General features: G+C 34.4%; 3 protein-coding genes and 1 long non-coding RNA gene across 4 annotated transcripts in view; 2 read left to right on the top strand and 2 right to left on the bottom strand.

The window, feature by feature from the left end:
- The window catches only part of LOC128888553 (sodium-dependent dopamine transporter), a 32,088-nt gene extending 27,498 nt beyond the window's left edge, over positions 1-4,590 (bottom strand). The window contains exon 1 of the mRNA XM_054145519.1: positions 4,051-4,590. The gene's annotated coding sequence lies outside the window, so the exon portion shown is untranslated. The remainder of the gene's footprint in view (positions 1-4,050) is intronic.
- A 2,596-nt stretch (positions 4,591-7,186) lies between these two features.
- LOC128888542 (RING finger protein 10) lies at positions 7,187-11,369 on the top strand. Its single transcript, XM_054145499.1, has 12 exons — positions 7,187-7,579; positions 8,226-8,398; positions 8,514-8,740; positions 8,817-8,907; positions 8,966-9,150; positions 9,230-9,422; positions 9,522-9,656; positions 9,733-9,955; positions 10,025-10,276; positions 10,376-10,550; positions 10,643-10,983; positions 11,111-11,369. The coding sequence occupies exons 1-12, from the start codon at positions 7,510-7,512 to the stop codon at positions 11,194-11,196; spliced, it is 2,151 nt and encodes a 716-aa protein (XP_054001474.1). The 5' UTR covers positions 7,187-7,509; the 3' UTR covers positions 11,197-11,369.
- A 320-nt stretch (positions 11,370-11,689) lies between these two features.
- Positions 11,690-16,479, bottom strand: LOC128888551 (heat shock 70 kDa protein cognate 4). The gene is made up of 3 exons (XM_054145515.1): positions 16,350-16,479; positions 16,024-16,239; positions 11,690-13,595 (listed from the first exon to the last, which is right to left on the bottom strand). Exons 2-3 carry the CDS (start codon positions 16,226-16,228, stop codon positions 11,845-11,847), a joined length of 1,956 nt encoding a protein of 651 aa, XP_054001490.1. The 5' UTR covers positions 16,229-16,239; positions 16,350-16,479; the 3' UTR covers positions 11,690-11,844.
- A 170-nt stretch (positions 16,480-16,649) lies between these two features.
- Positions 16,650-19,898, top strand: LOC128888675 (uncharacterized). The gene is made up of 3 exons (XR_008460306.1): positions 16,650-17,186; positions 17,327-17,466; positions 19,583-19,898. It is a non-coding gene; the product is annotated as an uncharacterized LOC128888675 (long non-coding RNA).
- The last annotated feature ends 1,471 nt before the right edge of the window (positions 19,899-21,369 follow it).

Below are 21,369 nucleotides of genomic sequence, written 5' to 3'. Positions count from 1 at the left end.
TTTTTATGAGGATGGCTGCGTTATTGACGCATTTCGGAGGCAGTGGTGCACTGATCCGATACGAGGCGCACGAATGTGGCTCGGAATATGAAAATTAACCTGTTTGGATTAGGGCTCTATTAGAATTCTAGACTACTAAACATTTCTGGTAAAATTCCGATTTTTCGGCGTGTATCGATTGCTGAACTTCCTTTGTTGGAACAATCCTTGTCGAGAGGAAAACTTATTATTAAATTATTTATTTATAATGGTCGCATGAACAGCAAGGTCATTAGCGACCACGGTATAACACATAGTTACAAATTAATTACAAATTAATCGCACATATACAATAGTTAAACTTTGTTATATAAGTCTACACTTTTTAAAAATGAAAGAGTCGCAGTGATATTTCTAAGACTGTTAAGACAGTCATCGAGATCTGTCGGAAGTTTGAAATCTAGTCGTTTAGATTGGAACATTGGGCAGTCAAGTAATACATGTTCGATAGATAATTTAACATTACAGGAATTACAGATCGTAGGTGGATTTTTAGTAATTTCGTAGACATGGGTCATATTTGTGTGGCCGATTCTAAGTCGCGTAATAACAACCTGATCCTTCCTGCCGGTAATATCAGGGCATTTGTTATTAAAGACATCTTTTCTTATTTTAAATAATTTGAATGGTGGTGAGCTGACCCAATATTCATTCCAACAATTTTCAATTCTTATTTTCAGTTCCCTGATTAGGTCGTTGTGGGAGATGTCGAGAGGAAAACTTGGTGAATACAAATTTTGAAAGTTGCACGCTGCGGTCTTTAGAATGAATTCGCGTTGGTAGTAAAGGAAGACTAGATTTGGCAACGGATTATGTCTGAGTTAGGTTTGTAGACTTGCAAGGGAGGTTTGACGATTGATACACCTCGAAGGATTAGAATTTTTTAGGAAATAAAGTCGATGGGAAGCTAATCACTGGACTGCGGATCTTTTTGCAAAATAAAATTTTCGCGAACGTCCCTACAAAAATTGAACCTAAATAGGAATTTATTTTATTCTGCAAATATTATAACATGAACTTTACATTCAATCTTTTTTATATTCTTGCATATTGTTTGCATTTCGTAGTTTCTTGCATATTCGAATTTCCTATAAATGCATAAAGATCCGCAGTCTACTAATCACAATGCCCATTTATATTTTGGCATTAAAACGATTTTAAGGGTGGAGACACCCCTTCGAAAGAATTCTGATTATGTACGTACATTCTTACTAATATCTCTGTAACCATAAGAAATTTTAAGTGTGGGAAATATTATTAAAAATAGATATTTTTTAGATTCTTTGTTATGGTATTATAGAATGTTAAAAACTATTAAATTTCGTTTTAACATTTTTTCGATATTTCTCACACTTTAAATCTTTCCACCACCTGCTGTATAAAAATTGTGTTCGCAATTTTATGGACGTTTTCATACTGTACGACTTTTATCTAACCAATTTTGTTTTCTCTGTTATCAAATTGGATTTACTGGGGAATATATATAGATACGTATCCTGTACTGTGTGCCTGATTTCGGTCATAACTTTCTATTAAAATTTGAAAAAATCATAACTCTCGATTGGGCAAACGGATTTCAATGATCCAAACGGAAAACTCCGCGTCTTTTAATGGAGATTTTTTTTTAAATATCAAACTATCGAAAGAGTCTATTTTTTAGAATATTTTGGTGAAAAAAAATATAAAAAGTTGACTAATCTTCAAAAATTTGTAGCCCTCTTAATAACGAATATTTCGGATTGAAACTTTTTTTCGTTGTAGATCTCATGGAACCCTACATAAAATATATAGAAAGTTTTTCTCTCAAGTATATACCCGATTTTTGCAAGAATTCGCAAGGGTTTGAGTGAGATCACAGATTGACAAAAATTTGATTTGAATATCAAGTGACGAATGTAATGTAAAATGACTTGTTCGTCATCTATTATTCAATTAAACAGTTACATTTTCATTTATCCATCGTGATATATGTAATTTTATAATTCAAACTCTAATTGTTATTCTACGAATAATAAATTAAGAGTTATTTACCATTTTCTCGCTATTTAAAATTTTTATCTAGATGAAAATTATACTTTTCAAGGGGAAGAATTGTCTAATGCAAAACATTGATATTAATCATACCTCAACAATTTCTTCATTAGTGAAGATAAACACCATCTAGTAGTGAATGTATAAAAAACTAGCGCGTAATGAAAAGTATAAACAAATTTATTTTAGAAAAAAATCAAATGTATTCTAAACGCTACTTTTCTAAAAGTAGATCTCAAACGATCCAAAAACTCATGTGTAAAATGTGCATAATGTAATTTGTGAAAGATATGGAAAAGTGAAATAAAAACAGAAAATGCATTATGTTCAAAATATGATTGAGAATATGAACATAAATACGTTCTTTAGTAATTAGAAATATAATTTAGGTTGTTTTTTGTTTCTTACTCGTGAAATCATCAATCATTATTATGAAATGTTGAGTTTTTCACAAAGAAATACATTGAAATAATTAGAGTGATTCAAAACATTTGAACTAGTTTTAACCAAAGTTTTTAATTATTCGAAGGAGAACTTTTGTCTATGGAACTTTTACAAAAAAAAAATAGTAAATAAGATCAAATTTAAATCATTTAAAATAATATTACTGAAATATTTTAAGTAGTTAAATAATTAAAATAAAAATTTGACATTTTTAGAGCTTGTTCCTATTACTATACGTAGTAACCCTATCAAATTTCAAATCGTTTCATCAATTTCTACAGTAGTTATAAAAAAAAAAAGTAACCGATCGAACAAATTATAATTATAACTTTTAAAGGTTTGGGACACGTGTTAATATTAAAATTAAGAGCTCAAATTTTACCGAAATTTTGTTTATGTATCTCCAAGGTAACATAGATTTCAAAAATCATTGAAACAAGGATCACCCTAATCTAATCTTACTCACTAATAAATAGACTGTGGATGCAAGTTCATATTTTAATATACACAGACGAAGAACAGAAACTTAAGTCAAAGTATGTTTTGTCTTCTAAACGTTGCAACGCGCATTTTATATTTTATATTTTATATTTTATATACATCTGCATTCGCACACATCCTTCTACAATATTTTTCTACATTTGCACTCGTGAATATGGTACATAATATGGTCCATGATATATCCGCAGTCTACTAATAAAAGAAAAGAAACTTTTTGGTTAGCCTGACGCTTTCCACTATAATATAGTGGGTGTAGAAAGTATTCGTACACCGATCAATTTCCAAAAAAACTATGTAAAATTGTAATTTATTAACTTAATTTTTATAAACAATGACATTCTACATATTCTCGGAAATCTCTAGAATAGATAGATTACGAAAGAAATAGCTATTTATGTAAGTTGCGAAATTAACAAGAAAAAAACAATTAATCGATAGAAATGTTGAAGCAATAAGTATTCGCACTATTGTTTAATTTTCAAAACTTTGTTAAAAAAAGAGAAATTTACACTAATTCACAAGTACATAATACTTCCTTCGTAGGATTTCCTTTTGATTTTGTTATTATTGTAACTCTTCTAAGCATTAAATTAACTAAATTATTAGTTAGAAGTTAATAAGAAGTGGGATCTTCTTCCATTCCTCTATTAGAGCCATTTTTAAAAGTACTTTACTGGAAATTTGATGTTTTCTAATTCGTACAGAGCAATAAACTAATGTGTTTACGTTACAAATTACTGTAAATCGTTCGCCATAAGAATCGTACAAATACTTATTGCTTCTATACTTTTACCCACTTTTCGAATACCCACTTTACCCATTTTTCTGTTTATTTCACAAATTATATTAACTAGTAAATGTTGTTTGGACCATATTTTTCTTAGAGATTTCCGAGAATATGTAAAGTATCATTATTATAAAGTATGATTATAAAAAAAAAAGAAGTTAAAAAACTACAATTTCACACAAAAGTTTTATGGGAAATTGATTGGTGTACGAATACATTCTACACCGACTATAATATGTTCTACTTACCGAAGAAACAAGTCCGGAACAATTAACGTGTGAGACCGTCGATGCTGCGACTCGGCAAGACACCGCGACACTGACCGCGGACCCCTTCGGTCCACACAACTCCCACGACGAGAACCCACCACAAAGTCAAAAGTACCTCGAAACTCGTGTCTGTCAAACCCATTCCCGCGTCACTGGCAGACCACAGAACGCTGCTTTTGTCTACGCGTGAAAAATGATCCCTCGTCGGTGGCGACAGTTCGAAACTCGTCCCGAAAAGGATCGCGCGACCCGCGAAACTTGGCCGCGTTGTCTTTTCTCTCTTAGTTTATGAACATCGTCGAAAATGAATCATCCTTGGACACCGCGAACCTGCTTGCGAGGTGGCTGTACTTTACGCGCGCATTTTCAGATCCTTGTGGATCGCTGATCCAAGGTGAACTGCCGACGCACATCGGCAGCACACAATGATTGCGTGATTAATCGCACAGCAGTGACGGTGGCGGACCATCGAGGAAAATCGAGCGTGCGAATTCGAAAAGAGAACCGCGTCGCAAAGGTTCGAAAGAGTGAGTGGTGAACCTCGCCAGCGCCAGGACGTATATACGCGGTAAGGTCACGTGATGGTGCGAGGGAGCTTAACGCCGAAGCGCGGACCAATCGTGTGCGCGGGATTTTCCCGACCGGCGAAAAGACGCGCGCATCCTTCGCGAGCGTTGTGCAAAAACTTGGCGATTGTTTACTATGTCGACAATGTCGACGATGTTATCGCGTTACTTGTGAACTAATCAGGTATACAAAAAATACCCGTAGTTTAAGGGGGGAGGGTCAAGTAAACAACCGCTTTTTCGCGAATTATTTTTGAAGAGTGCGTAATATATATTTATTTACAACTAATCACTTGTTATTTTGTAGCATCTAGATAATCTATATAATTTTTTTTTAAGTAAAAATATTCATAAATGAATGAATATTTATGAATATTAATACAAATAGTCAAGTACAAATAGTCCTTCGTGTACCGTTCGGAGTGCATCACTTTAATGACTCTGTAGGTACACTTAAACTTCGAAGTTTTAGCTAAAATGGTCGGAGCACATTCTCCAAATGATAAACTAATTTTCTAAACAAAAATAAAGGTCTAAATTTTGAATTTCACTTGACCCTCCCCCCTTAAACTCTTCGATAGTAGGAGGGGGAAAGGAGTGGGGATAGTTGTGTGGAGATTGCAGAAGAAAAATCATTTTTGAAAAGTGATCAACTCGAAAACGAGTCCGGCAGCAAAATGTAAAGGGTTTTATCGATTTCATCGATTTCAAGTCGAACATACGTGAAATAGTACAATTTTGCGATAAAAAGTGCAATAAAGTGGTAAAAAATGGAAGTAGGTCAAATGTCTTTTTAAGCTTTTAAGAGGCAACGAAGCCCTTACCAGATGCAAGAAGATTCAATCCGATTGGTCAATTCCTTTCAGAATAAGAAGCAATACAAAATTTTTCGGTTTTTTGCAAAACAAAAAACGGGTAAAAAATGAGAAATCCCAAAATTTTTTGATAATGAGACCACCCCGAAGGCATGCTCTCTACAAGATGCAACAGGTTTCATTCCGATTGGTCAAGCCACCTCGGCGTAATCGAGTAACATACCTTAAAAAAAAAAATAAATATACATGTCAAATTAAGTAACCTCCTTTTCGAAGTCGATTAAAAATAAATTTGTACGATATTGGTCTTTGTGTGGATAATAGATGATTATGAACGACATTTAAGTAGATATGATAACTAAATAGTCATTTGTTATAAAGATCATTTTGAAAATGTAATGAAATATTGAGGAAATGGAACGTTGGATGTTAATACTAAACCTACTGTTCATTTGTATTTATTTCTACTATGCCGGAACAAATGATATCAATACTTAGATAAAGTATGTTAAAAAGACCTCATTTTCATTGTTCTTTTTCATCCCTAAGCCGCAATATTGTTACAATTAATTTAAAAAAGCAAATAAAATATGATTATTATTAACAGCACGAATGTAAATGCATAGTATTAGTCGATCGATCGATAACCAAAGTCAATGAAACAACTTTTCATTTTCCGGTCGATAAACGGAAGTAATGTAGAGACACTGCCACCGTCTGTGGGTAAATAATGTGTCATCACTAAACTTACCGACATTTCACTTATGCCTCATGTACAAATATCAATGATTCTCTACTCTTGCATTAAAAAATAAAAATGTGACATTCTTCTTACGGTAATATATTATCGATTAACTAATGGAACTAGGTTTACTGGCTTACAACTATGGTATACAGCCTTGTTTCCTTATTGCTAGTCATCCTTATCGTATGTATCTACAACTAACGTCCATTTGAACTATTGCAGATTCCTTATTTTGGATTTAACTCTCTTACTCACTATTACTATCGATAAATTTATATAAAAAATATTTCATTATACGTCCTATATTCTAGTTATACATTTGTACTCTAAATTGCGCACTCTGATTTCCATACTTAATCTGTAGTTTTGTGATTGCATGTTAGTCAGTCTTTCTTAGGAACTCTATAAAAATACCGGCTCATTACTTGAGCTATATAAATCACTTCTAATGGAACTATTTTTAAACATATGTTTACGCCATCTACGACAAAAAAACCTATTGTAAGTTTGTGGCGAAATAATCTTGACGCTAGATAACGCCACCAACTTAATCCAGTCCAATCACACCGTTGGTAACAAGTCTAAATATTTAAAGTTTGTGATAAATATTTTAAAAGATGCTCAAATACTGTTATAGTTTTGATTGCTACTTTAAATAATATATCGTATAAATTTAGACTTAACATTACTTAACATAGACTTAACCTAATTTGCGTCTAAATCTAAGGTATAAAGTCTAAATCTTTTCAGCACATTACTATACGTATACGTAGAAAACTTTCATACACCGGAAGTCTGACGAATCTCGATCACTCGACATCGACTAAAAAAATTAAATACGTACTATACTCCTATACTTGTGCATTATTTTTGACATGTATATGTATCGATAAAGAGTACTTGTGTTTTGTGTCTGAAATAATCGTTTGTTTACGGCTGTAAATGATTAGAGTAGTCGACGTGTGTCGCGTGTTACTTCCGGTTGCGCAAGTCATTAGTTTCGTCGCCATCATAGCGACGAGATCGCGACCGTTTTTGGCCGCAGAGCCGGAAATCAGGTAATTGTCGTTTTACGACAAAAGGCGAGGCAGAGCTTTTTGCTCTGTTACACAGGAATCCGTGGTCACCGTAGCACCGTCACATCGGCCGTCGATTATCGGCATCTCGAGGACTCGTTCTTCACCTTTGACGCAAACGAAACATGGCTTATTGAAGAAGATGAAGGGTCTGCAAAAATACACTGTTTCTCCATACGGAGGAGACCACAGCCTCAATCACGCTGGAAATCAGCACGAGCACATTCGTGCCGGAAATGGAAAAGAACGCGAAATTTACGCAGTTCTCCACAAAGGGGGTTCCTGCTGATGCGAAGAAGAATCAAGGTGCGTCGTTGTCCGAATGTCGATCGCTTCAATAGCGACGTCATCTTTTTGCTGACGTCTTATGTGCGTATCACATTGCAAAAACACACAATTTTACTTGCTACGGTTTAAGAAATTTTCATGTTCTATCCTTTCTTCTCTTTTTTCAGTTTTAACGAACTTGTTAATTATATATTTCTTTAAGTTCTTTGAAAGGACCTTCTAATAGTGGCTCCAATAATAATAATATGTGTAATATTAATTGAGGCTCCCAAGTGCAAGCCTTGTTTTTTGGGTGGAATGATATTTCACCAGCATTGCAGCTAGTTTCTTCAGAAATCATATAAAAAAAGTTCTTATCATGGTTCAATGATTATCAATCATACAGCTTATAAAATGGCTGTCTGGTCATTAATACATAACATGTGGCAATACCAGTTTGTTATTTGACATACTCTAAATGTTTCTGATCTTTTATTTGGATACTTCTCAGTAAATTTTCAAATTAATTAATATTTACAGAAAATTTAAGATCAACCCATGATGTGACAGTAATTTGTAGAGCCTGCAATGAGCCAAATTTTTTTGTTTATATTAGATAGACGATTTATTTTTTATAAAATATCCATTGTTTCATCCAGACCTAAATTTTATTATCAATTTTTAGATGCTACTAATAAGCTCTTCCCGAGAACTTCGCGCCGTCGCGAACCAACTGCCTCTGGTAGTTTCTCGAAATACGAACAACCAAAGAAGTGCAATGTACAGAAAGCCAAAAGTTTTGATAAGAGACCAAAACCTAAAGGACAATATCATGGCGGTGCAAAGGAGGATACCAAGGTTAATACTTATATTCAATTACTCTACCACACTAATAACACTAATTCTTTAATGTATTTAATAATATGTTTATTCTTTGGTTGATATTTTAATTAAACATTTTAATTTGCTTTAGGTAGAGCAAGCAGAATTAGCTGAGCCTGGCTCAGTAGTGGCCCAAGGAAGCAAAAAGCAGAATTTGAATCATCTGCTGAATTTTCATTATGAACCACGCGAGATGCAAGGTGGTTCAGGTGCATGGAGACATGGGAAACTAACAAAGGGTTACTCCTACAACAGTAATAGGTGGCTTCCACCAGTACAGCGACACAAGTACAACAAAGAACAGTTTTTACAAGCCAGGTGTGAAATAATATTATAGTTCAGTCTATCTAAAGATAAACTGTTTGTTACATACTAACTGTTACTGTTCTTTTAGCTGCCAATTTGTTGTAACTGCCAATGGAAATTATTCATTATATCTAATTGATCCTGATGCTTTAGTTGATTGGAAATTGGTAGAACAAATTGTAAGTCATAAATGTGATTGCTAAAATTTAAGAAATTAATGAGCATATTAAATTTCAGAAAATCCATAGTTCTGAAAGTTTGTCTTGCCCAATTTGTTTGTGTTCACCAGTTGCTGGAAAAATGACACGTTGCGGTCATGTTTATTGTTGGCCTTGTATCCTTCATTATTTATCACTCTCTGATAAATCCTGGCGCAAATGTCCCATTTGTTATGAAACCATTCAGAAATATGATTTGAGAAGGTAATATTAATAATCCTCTTAATATATAAAGAAATACATCTTACACGATGAAAAAATATAAAATTTTGGTTATTTTTAGTGTCACCGTAATCACGCAAACCGCGTTAAATTCTGGTGATAATGTCACCTTACGATTAATGCGTCGCGAAAAAGGATCACTACTCGCAGTGCCTGTTGGGTCTGTAACGGAAATCCCAACAAACTTTTTTCCAGCTTCAGAAACTATTAGCAGTCATGTGTATTCAAAACTTTTAATTGCAAGCACAGATGATGTAAGTCTACAAATTTCCAAAAAATAAAATGCGTAGCTTTAAAAGCATTCCTTTAAGAAGACTCTGATCAGTATTTTTCTAATAAATGCATTAATTCAGGTTATGAATATCATTGAATGCGAACGCGTTCAGTTGAAATTAGAACTAGCAGATAATCCTGATTCACCAGCAAACTGTTATATCGAACAAGCGCTTAATGAACTTTCAATAAGAGAAGAAGAACTGTTACAAGGGGTAACGTTGATTTACTCATGTGAAGCGTATTTCTTAACTCTTAATTTAAAGCAATTGTGATGATTTTCCTTTGTAGATAAAATCAAAATCAGAAGTTTCTGTAGATGCGACTACAATACGGGAAGAGAGCAGTGACACTGAAAAACAACAAGAATTTCAAGATTCCGTAGAAACCAACAATATTTCAATCGAAAAAGATATGAAAAGTGCGGATGAAGAATCTTCCAAAATGATAGAAAATTCTCCCAATAGCGCTCAATCAACTTCGGGCGTACAGAAATTCTTTTACTTTTATCAAGGTACTTGTATATTGATATGTCTTTGCTTTTATTTGTCTCATTTTGTTAAAAAAAAATGTTAATTTTTAGCGGACGATGGACAAGATTTATATCTCCATGCAGTAAATGTAAAGATGCTGGAAATGCAGTACGGCAGTCTTGAAAATTCTCCCCACATGATAACAGGAAAACTTTTAGAGAAAGAAGGAGGAAGTCTTACAGAAGACCTAAGACGCAGGTTAAGATATCTATGTCATTTGCCCATCACTTGCCAGTTTGAAGTAGCCGAGATCGAATTAAAACCACCGATAATATCAGAAGAAGTTCTTTCTTCGTTTCAAGGTAATAATTTTCTTTATCATGAAATTATTTTGGAATCGGTTATCAGAAGTAATCGTTATTAACTTATTCACATTTATATTTTGTCTAACGCTGTTACAGAGCAATTAGCATTGAGGCATAGACGCAGGCAACAGCGAGAACGCGAGGAAAGAAAGAGGGAGAAAAAGATCAATGATGAAGAAAACAAACGAATGGGAAGATACCCCAAGCCTATTGTACACATCGATTCGCAGCGACATTTTCCTCAATGGCAGCCAGAAGTATTGTTCGCAGAGTACGTAAATTTTTTATTCCAGTTTATTTACGTATATTTTCTAAATTTAGTGATTGAACACTATAATTTAAAATAAATAATATCTTTTCCAGAGAAAACGTTTCATCACCGCCAGAATCAACTGTGACTTCAAGCGTAGCCAGCAGTCCATCGTTCAGCACATTTGATGAAATCGCTACGGGTGGACAAACCGACAATACCGCTCACGATCAGGGACCATCGTTCGCGGAGATGTTACGAAACAAGGGCACACGTTTAAAATCCCAATCTGTGTGGCCGTCTGTTAATTCTACTCACGGGAAATCGTATTCGAACATGCCTGCTCAGTCGTCTTCAAGAGACACTGACGAAGAGAATTACATTTCAGCGCCATCCTACAGTCAAAGCTTCGGTGATGCCTTGGCAGCGGCTTTAGAACAAACAAAATTGCTTGGTATGTCTAATGTATTTATAACTAGAGTACAAACGTTTGCGACAACTTATAGTTCGCTTGTGAGATGTATATATAAAATATATATATATCACAACATCGATTATTTCACTTTTGCCTATTCTTTTAGGGGCAAAGAAAGATGGAGGTGGGAAAAAGAGGAAGAAAAGGAAACCAACCCTATTGTTCGCAACGTCTATGGCACATCCATCTTAATTTTCTGTTTTACTAATCCTTGCACTCTACACTTTTATTCCGACGTTTCGCGATTCAGGTGTTTTGTCACTTACTGATTTCAGATTATTTTGGGTATGCGTTAGAAAATTATCAAACAATTGTTTTCTGTAGCAGCCTGTTGTGCTTACCAATAAAATTTCATTTCATCGAAAGCATTCTAATTATTTGCAATTTCAGAATATACATGTACAAAAAAATGAATTTACTGTCAGAAATTAATTTTTAGTTATTAAGAATAAATCGTGTTATGTTTTGCAAATGTAGAGTAACTAATTTAATGGGTGTTTAGCAATTGTAGAAATTTCAATGTGAGCAATGAAAATAGTAATTTTGTGTGAATTAAAAAGAGAACGTTAATTGTTTTAGATTACAGTTCAGTTATTGACATTGCTAAAATGAATGATCTTTCTGTATTCCGATTAGAACACATGACAATATACTAGATTATAGGGGGAAAAATGAAACAATCATATATAAGTTCCAGTGAACTCATTGAATTCACTTGTTTGTTTTTGTATTTTCACGAAGTTTCCCCAGAACATAGAAAATCAACAACAAATCTTTTAAAAGTTGGTTAAAAACCATTAAAGATTCATTAGATGCACCCTAATTAGAGCAGCATCCAATTTAGTCGACTTCCTCAATGGTGGGACCACCGGATGCACCGCCACTTGGTGTTCCACCTGGAGCAGCACCGCCTGCTCCTGGGAATCCACCTGGCATACCTCCAGGAGCGCTACCCATTCCTTGATACAGTTTCGTGACGATCGGGTTGCAGATAGCCTCCAACTCCTTTTGCTTGTGTTCGTACTCTTCTGAGTCGGCCAATTGGTTGGCATCGAGCCACTTGATGATGTCATTGCATTTATCTAGTACTACTTGCTTGTCACTGGCACTGATCTTGTCCTTCAGTTTCTCGTCTTCCACCGTACTCTTCATGTTAAAGCAGTAAGACTCAAGACCGTTCTTAGCAGCAATGGTTTCCTTTTGTTTTTCATCTTCGCTGCGGTACTTCTCAGCTTCGTTGACCATTCTTTCAATCTCCTCCTTACTAAGGCGACCCTTGTCGTTGGTAATGGTGATCTTGTTTTCCTTGCCAGTGGATTTGTCCACAGCAGTTACGTTGAGGATACCATTGGCATCAATGTCGAAGGTGACTTCGATTTGAGGAACGCCTCGAGGAGCTGGTGGTATTCCACTGAGTTCAAATTTACCCAGCAAATTGTTGTCCTTTGTCATCGCACGCTCTCCCTCGTAGACTTGGATCAATACGCCAGGTTGATTATCAGCGTAAGTGGTGAAGGTTTGAGTTTGCTTTGTTGGAATGGTAGTATTTCTCTTGATAAGAGCGGTCATAACACCACCGGCAGTTTCGATACCAAGAGACAGAGGTGTGACATCAAGGAGTAGCAGGTCTTGTACTTTCCCGGACTTATCACCATGCAGAATGGCAGCTTGCACAGCAGCTCCATAAGCTACAGCTTCATCGGGGTTGATAGACTTGTTCAACTCCTTTCCATTAAAGAAATCTTGCAATAGCTTTTGGATCTTGGGAATACGGGTTGATCCACCAACTAGGACGATATCGTTGATGTGATACTTGTCCATCTTCGCATCGCGCAACGATTTCTCTACTGGCTCAAGCGTTCCTCTAAAGAGATCAGCACAAAGCTCTTCGAAACGAGCTCTGGTAATTGAAGTGTAGAAATCGATTCCCTCATAGAGCGAGTCGATTTCTATGCTAGCTTGAGTGGACGACGAGAGTGTACGCTTCGCACGCTCGCAAGCTGTTCTGAGACGACGAAGGGAACGCTTATTCGAGGTCAAATCTTTCTTGTATTTACGCTTGAACTCCTGAACGAAGTGAGTGACCATACGGTTGTCGAAGTCTTCACCGCCAAGGTGAGTGTCTCCCGCAGTAGACTTCACCTCAAAGATACCATCTTCAATGGTCAAAATAGACACATCGAAGGTTCCACCACCTAGATCGAAAATCAGGACATTGCGCTCATTCATGGCTTTCTTATCTAAACCATAAGCGATGGCGGCAGCGGTGGGCTCGTTGATGATACGTAAAACGTTCAAGCCCGAGATGGTACCAGCGTCCTTGGTTGCCTGACGCTGCGAGTCGTTGAAGTAAGCAGGTACAGTGATCACGGCATTGCTGACGGTTTGTCCAAGGTATGCCTCAGCTGTTTCCTTCATCTTCACCAGGACCATTGAACTCACTTCTTCAGGGAAGAAAGTCTTCGTCTCTCCTTTGTATTGTACTTGAATTTTGGGTTTGCCACAGTCACTCACAACAGCGAAGGGCCAGTGTTTCATATCGGCTTGAACAGTTGCGTCTTCGAAGCGACGTCCAATCAGGCGTTTGGCATCTGAAAAATTTGAATGATAAGAATTATTGTAATGTGATTTATTACAAATTTTAGTTCATATAATTTAGCTCAAATGAGTAATGAGATTTCATCGTGTGGAGAAATAAAGGATGGTTGATGTTACAAACAAAAATTTGTAATGCCATTGTTGATCGTGCGATCTCACGGGGGGGGGGGGGGGGGGGGGCGAAGGTAGGTCAGAAATATCAGTATTCGAAAACCGACCGTTGGAGAATGGAACAATCTCTTCCGTGGGAATGGGAAAACAAGCCTCTGACAAAGGTATAGCATACAGTGTGATATATTTGTTTAAATATCACGAGCAACAAGTATTATTTTCATTAGTAAACTATGTAATGTTTCAGTCTCAAGGTTATGTGACCCTCAGAAAGAAAAGCTTATTACAGAGCATCTTAACATTAACGAAATAATTTAATAGTGAAAATAGTACTTTATTATTTGAATATTTTGTAGCATTAATCCCGTTTTCAATTGTCAAAAACTGTCATAATATATTTTTGGATTTTATTTTATAGAAATTTTTAAATGAAAACGTGTACGACACGATTATCCATTACTCGCGATGATCTAATGGAAAATTAGAAAGACTTCCTCTAGAAGCCATGACTCTAAGCGTATGATGCATACGCATGCGTCGTTAACGTATACATAATAACATATATAAGTATTGATTTTCCAGTTTCTACCACGCCGTACATTTTCCACGCCTCTTTACAAATTTAAACAAAATATTAGGTTAAATTTTACTTGGGGGATTTGGTAAATTTCGGCGAATAGAATCCAAAAATTCTATTTTTAAGGCGAAGAATCCTCCGGTTCAGAAGTTATGAGCAGTTAAAGGTGATCATTTTTACCGTATTTGTTTATACAAATTCTAACTCTAGAGCGAAGTCCCTCCCTCTGCACCCTCTCCCCGAAAATATACACCCAAACCAACTTCGTTAATTCGAAATATGGAAGTTTTCAAAAATAGCCACCTACGAGAATCTCTTTTACCGACAATATGACTGCAAGGCAATATCATAACTTTTGAACCAGTGGATTCCTTACCTTAGAACTAGCATTTTCAGATTCTAGTCGCCGAAATGTACAAGGTTAAGTAAAAGAAAGCTTAACAAGTTTTCGTCCCCCAAAGTAAAGTTCAGTCAAATATTATTTTAAAATAACACGATGAATACCAGTTGTTTGTGTGCAAGGTCATTCGTTAAATTTCGATAAAATTCAAATTTCATTAATACTAAAACTTATCGAAAACTGAATGTTAATTTATAGATGTTGACTGTAATTTTTCAGTTGACCACAAATTCGCAGTCATCGCTTTTTTTAAAATTCCAAGTATTCACGCGCATAATTTGCTTTGTAATTCATATGATATTTTTAACAATTTGACAATTTTTTTTATTTTTGACAATTTTACCCATTACTAATAAAAGGACCGACGCACAGTGCGTCGAACTGTGGACAAAAGTCAAAAAATAAAAATTTTTTTTTTTCTTTGATTTGATTATTTAGACTTGTTTTGTAAGTAGAATTAATTTTAGTCTGAAGTTATCTTTCAACAGAATAGGTACTTCTTTAAAAAAAAATTAGTACTTTTTTTTTTATAATGATTCTGAATTTTCGTGGTAAGTTAGCCCTATAATACTAATACTTAAAACTACTTTATAGCAGTTTTATAAAGTTTTAATAATATATGTAAAATGAACGATTTGCACTAGTTAACATTTTAGTTTTGCAGTTTCCTTTGTTTAACTTAAGAACTACTTTTTTCGAAAAGGCTGAAACGGTCTCTTCCCGGCTTGGCTTAAAAAATTTATTAGGTAGTCTACTTTGAGATAGTGAAAGAAATTCCTGCCCCAATCTGCCCCCTTTGTAGAACCGAATGATTGAATCACCGAGTGACAATCTCGATTCCGACGATTCGGCCTAAACTATTTTATGTGTAGATATTATTTAAAATTAAATTTTAAATAAAATCTTTTTAAAATTAATTAATTAATTAATAATTGTTTAACAAAGATTTTTGTAAAATATTATGTAATAAACATTTTCTTCATTGTTTCAACATACTTATTTACTTTTTTTTTAACCTTTTTTATCGAGTAGAATATTTTTGAATACTGATTTGATTTTTGTCCTTATTTCTCATATACTCGTCGCACTGTGCGACGATGAGATCACTCGAGACACGAGTTTATCCCTCATAGGAGAATATTAAGAAAATATAATTGCTTCCGGTACCGACCAGAAAAGTGCGACAATTAAACACAAATGATATAAGAAAAAAAGTATTCTGAGAAACGTCTGAAAAATGAATATTTCTATTCACAAAACAGGGCATGGCGTGGAGTTTCTTCAAAATGATTAACGATTACGTGACTAAATATATACATATATATGTATTTACCGAAGATTGTGTTGTTGGGGTTCATGGCGACCTGGTTTTTAGCGGCATCGCCAATCAACCGTTCGCTCTCCGTGAATGCAACATAGCTAGGCGTTGTACGATTTCCTTGGTCGTTGGCGATGATTTCTACCTTTCCGTGCTGGAAAACGCCAACGCACGAGTACGTGGTGCCAAGATCAATACCGACTGCAGGTGCTTTGGCCATCTTTGCTTTTTCTGAAAACACAAACGAAAAATAAATGAAATTCTCGCAACGACGTCTAAAAATTTCAAATGAAATCGGTTACGATTATATGTCGAATGTAACGCTAGCAACGAATGCACACCTTTTCTTTATTCGCTTTGTTCGTTAATGAAAACTCGTCCTGTAGGACAGAGAAGAAGTTCCTCGTGTACGATTCGCAACGTGAGTGAAGAACCCGCACCAGGGCACGGTATATATGACTTTCCCAGAGGACGCTTCTGGAATGTTCCTTACGCCCAAACACCTATGCGCACCAATCCCGAGTCAGATTTTACCACCTTTGGACAGCTATTGGCCGTTCGCGACCAACTACGTACATCAATGGTGAAATTTCATACGGATTATTGACCGACCAAAACTAACTTTATCTGTCGTAAACATATCGAAATTTCGTTCGATTTGTTCAAATGAAAATTGTGATACATTTTCATTAGTATTTCTTGGGAAATCGGCTGCCCACGAATAATTGCACAGAATCATTTCCGCCTGGAACGGCAGACGATGCGGAAGTAGAATGCGAGAGAAGCATCTAGTATATGGTAGCTAATTCGAGAAGAAACCATACTGGGCCACATACACAAGCGCACGTGTAGTTATGTTCATAGATGGCTATAAATTGATTTCATTCAGAGATGAGTAGAATTTCACTCGAGCAATATTCGATATCATTAAAATCATTACAAATTTACTGTAAATATCGAGCAAGCAATACTACAAAATGTCCCGTTAATGTTAATGAATCACAATGCTGTATCATTGCGGACATTGTAACGAGTTTTTTTTAATCTATATGAGTTTCTACGGAAGCACGATAAACTTATTACATTTTTACACTTGCAGTTATGAGATTGTTTATCACTGATATTATATAATTCGTTCCATGATATGCACTCTGCAGACATTCAGCGCTAATAGTCATGTAATAATTAATAATCATTATAAACTGTATTAATACGTATTTCATTTTTGTATTGTTTATTTTTTTCTATCTGGCGTCATGTTCTTATCGGTTAAAGTATGAATTCTGTACTTGATAAATTACGCGAAAATTTTGCACAGGGGAAATGCATCCAATGCGGCAAAGCACAGTGGATGTAATCGATGGCGATAAGCATTGCGGTAACGTTTGCAAAAGTTCCAACGAAAGTTTCAGTGCATTATAGTACAGTCCAGACTACAGGGACGACTCTAGCATGAAGGTAATGGTATCCCAAGTGCCCTTTACTTTTCGTTTAACTAAAACATTTCTTGCATTTCTGAAAAATGATTTAGTTTGTGTAAATAACATCTTACTTTCGTTCTAATTTTATTTCAAAAATAATATTTGCCCATTTATTGCTAATAATGTATGTCCATTTGAAACAGAATTTTTCAAACAGTTCGAAATTCTTACAGAGGTTTTTCTTGAAAATTGTGTGTGAGCATTTTTTTCTTACCTCGTACTGTTTTTATAATTCTTAAAACTTACAGTTGCTGCTTTCTTACATTTTTAACATATTTCCCTTTTATATTTTTTAGATTTAAATATCTAAACTTTAGAGTGGTAAATATGTCTTGATAATAATAATATTTGCTTCGTGTACAATGTTTCATAAAAGGAAAGGTGTCCTCGAAATAGTTGGCTTCAGGCCCCAATAAGTCTGAATCCATTACTGTTTACTACAATCCAGCTACATTCGTTCAATACACTAGCTTATGGGTTAATACTCGTTCAACAATGAGTCACTTTATTAAAGTCACTTTCGTGACAGTATACGTATGTCTTACCCAAGTATCATTTGTGCATTATGAAGGGTCTACGTGTATACACACGCGATCGATACAAATTTTCTCTAAAGTATAAATCTTTCATGAGTTATGTTAGTCATTCGTTTCGTGAAATTTAAATAAAGGTCACTGTTATGTACAAATATAGTGTGATCAAGTTTGCTACCTTGATCGGAAAAATGTCAAAGGTTTTCTTTCCTCTGTGATTTTTAAGCAAAATATTAACTTACGTTTAAACAAGAAACTAAATATTTGTTCTTTGTTCTCTATTACTATACAAATACATGATCAAATAATCCCAGTAAAATATAGTATTACATATTTCACATATTCGAACACAATTTTATTTTTCTCTATTTCTTGTCACCTTCACGAATAAATAACCTTCTCGTCATTGGAAAATAGGACTGATTGCAAAGCTGCTATGCAATGTAGTATCTCATTAATTAGATACTGTAATAAGCTGTAATAAGTTAAACACATAATAGAAAAAAAGCAATTCAAACGACACTTCACTTATTAAATTCGAATTTTTCTTCCATTGTAAAGATAAAACTAAAGTAGAAAACTTATTTGCTCTACACAAGATCACTTGAAATATCTCCTCCAGTAATGTACTTGAGTATACTCTATTAGTACATAATAGTGATTATTTTCTTGAACATCTCGAGGTAACTAACCTATGAAAAGAATTCACGTGATAATACTTCATATCAATTTAATATTACTTCATATCATTATAATTTTGAAAATTGTTGTTAAATAAAATTTTGAAAATATATGCTGTCAGTAATTTTTTCGTACGTGTATTTATGCTAAACGTTTTATTTGCCATCAGCGAGAGATTTGACTGTATTAAAGACATATAAATATCGTCTAAAAGTAACCAAATTTTTTATAAAAAAAAGGCACATTCGTTCAAGTATCGACTGCTGTTCACAAATGAATGTGTTGATGCCAAAGCGTCAGCATGAGATTTGCTTACGCAGATGTGTTTAGGATAGTGGTTCTCAAACGTTTTGATATCTATTGTTCTTTATACTCCTAAAAATGTATACAGAGCCTGAACTTGGTTTTATTTACATTAGTTCTACCTACTAAGTCAGTGCTCTGACGCCCCGTTCCATGTAGACATTCTATACACAATTCTAGCTTAAATAATACATATTGAAAACGAATAAAACTGACATTTTTCACTATAAAGTAACGTGTATTAAATGAGGTATACTAACATTTTGCTACGTAACAGTACTATAACAGTATATACAATTGATATAAAAATTTAAGTCAACCACTGTACTGTTGAAGTTGAGCAATTTAATTTTCATTGCTTGACAATAATTTGATGTTTCTATGGAGAGCTACGTTTAAATATAATAATCGTGATTCTTTATTCATTTTTTGAAATGTTTTTCTTCTGCGACGTATCATTTGTTTTCACGTAAGGTCGACCCTGTCCGTCTACTAATACGAAATGAAATGTACTTGTATACATTGTACGCATTTTCAAAGAATCACCTTTTATGTCATGGTCATTGTGTTTGTAAGGTTTCCAATTGGTAAGGGAAGGAAGCGATAGTGGCAGCTGTTCGCGTCAATGGTAAATGCTCCCCTGAAGTCAAAGTATGCTTCTCATTTGTATTCAAGCTACTATAAGTAAAGCACGTCTTTACGATGCCAGTCTATCGATAAAAAAACTGTACAGTTTATCGCTATCTATGAACAAACTGCGCAATGAAATTTTTCAAATAAACTATTTATTTCAATGTGTTCTTTATTAATTTTATGCAACTTCATTAAAATTATTAACAATGAATAATTCCTGACTCGAAAATGAAGTAGTAACTAAGAAGTTTCTTATTTTTCAGTTTCATTTGATTATTAATAATAGGTTCCATTTTGTAACCTTTAAGTAAATTTGTTTTGGCTCAAATTTGTGTTTATTAAATATAATGTGTAGATAGGTTTAATATAAATATATCTGTGTTAAGATTTATTCAATATAGCACATGGGTAAGGAAAATATAACAATGTAAACTTAAATGGTACGATTATTCTTTATTAGTTCTCTATCACTTGCAATACTGTATATCAAATATTTCAAGATGGAACTAACAATATAAATTCATTAAATACTAAGACTGTAAGATTATTAATTAAAAGCTAATTGTTAAATATATAACTGTCAGGCTCACTTTCATCACATGCGTATAAATTATACTTACAGACTTCCTTTGCATGATATACAAACACATATATACATCGTTTTATTAATTTGTATGTACATTAGCTAAAACCTTGCTTTTAAATAATTCAATTAGTTTCTCCTGGAAAACACTGTCATTCCTCTTAGTTATTCATTTACATAACTATTTACACAACTTTGTTTAGTAAATTTGCTTTAAGTATAACCCTTTGCTCAAATGTTGTATCTGATAATTTATATGCTTTTGGCTCATTAATTATAGTTGAAAATGAAAATAAACGCTCAACTGGTGCTGATGATGGTAATGGAGTGTTGTACTGTATAAATATATTTTTAATTGCAGGGAATGAATTTAGCATACTATATTCTTCCGTTTTGTCCGTAAAATATTGCAAAGCTAATAATTCCGTGTTAGTTGTAGAAAGTAAGTCTTGATCATTACGCGTTGGTGACAAAGTTCTAAAATCGAAGAAATGATGAAATTTGTTATATGTTTGGTTTTTAGGAGCATCAGAGGTTGGTGTGTCTATTTCTATTTGTGAAGAAAGAGCTTTTTTAAATAAAGATAGTAGTCGTTCGTGTTTCTCAGTTTCAACGCATGACAACCATTTATTTTTAAACTTCGGATGCGAAAATGCAGCAATTACTGCTTTCTCTGCTTCGGGTGTACGGAAATTTAAATAGTTTTCAAATCTAATTTCTATGCTATTGCAAAGCGTTTGAATTAGTGGTTTGCAATAAATCCACTTCTGTTCATTCAGGCGCTGCAATTTTCGTTGCAAAGAAAGCAAACAAGGGATGACCATACCATAAAATACGTCCTCTTCCCCTTGTAAGATATCTAATGCTTGTGCGATCGGTTCCGTACAAGAAATGTGTTCTTCGATGTACAGAAATTCCGTATCAGTTAAAACGCACTCCATGCCCAGGAGTTTAAATAAGTTATAAGTTTTTTCTTTTATTCGAGCGATTTGTATCAAAGAATCGTACAAAGAATTCCATCTTGTATCTTTTGGTTTGTTTAATGTATGACCTAATACACTTTCTATTATTTCTGCTGACTTCGGCCGAGACGTTGCATCCCATAATAAAGTGCATTTATGTATTACGTTATTATGCACAGCGTTTA

Source organism: Hylaeus anthracinus, unplaced genomic scaffold (assembly GCF_026225885.1).
Source record: "Hylaeus anthracinus isolate JK02 unplaced genomic scaffold, UHH_iyHylAnth1.0_haploid 11994, whole genome shotgun sequence".
Lineage (NCBI taxonomy): Eukaryota > Metazoa > Arthropoda > Insecta > Hymenoptera > Colletidae > Hylaeus > Hylaeus anthracinus.
Note: the sequence above shows the minus strand (reverse complement) of the source record. Positions and strands in the feature narration are given on the sequence as shown.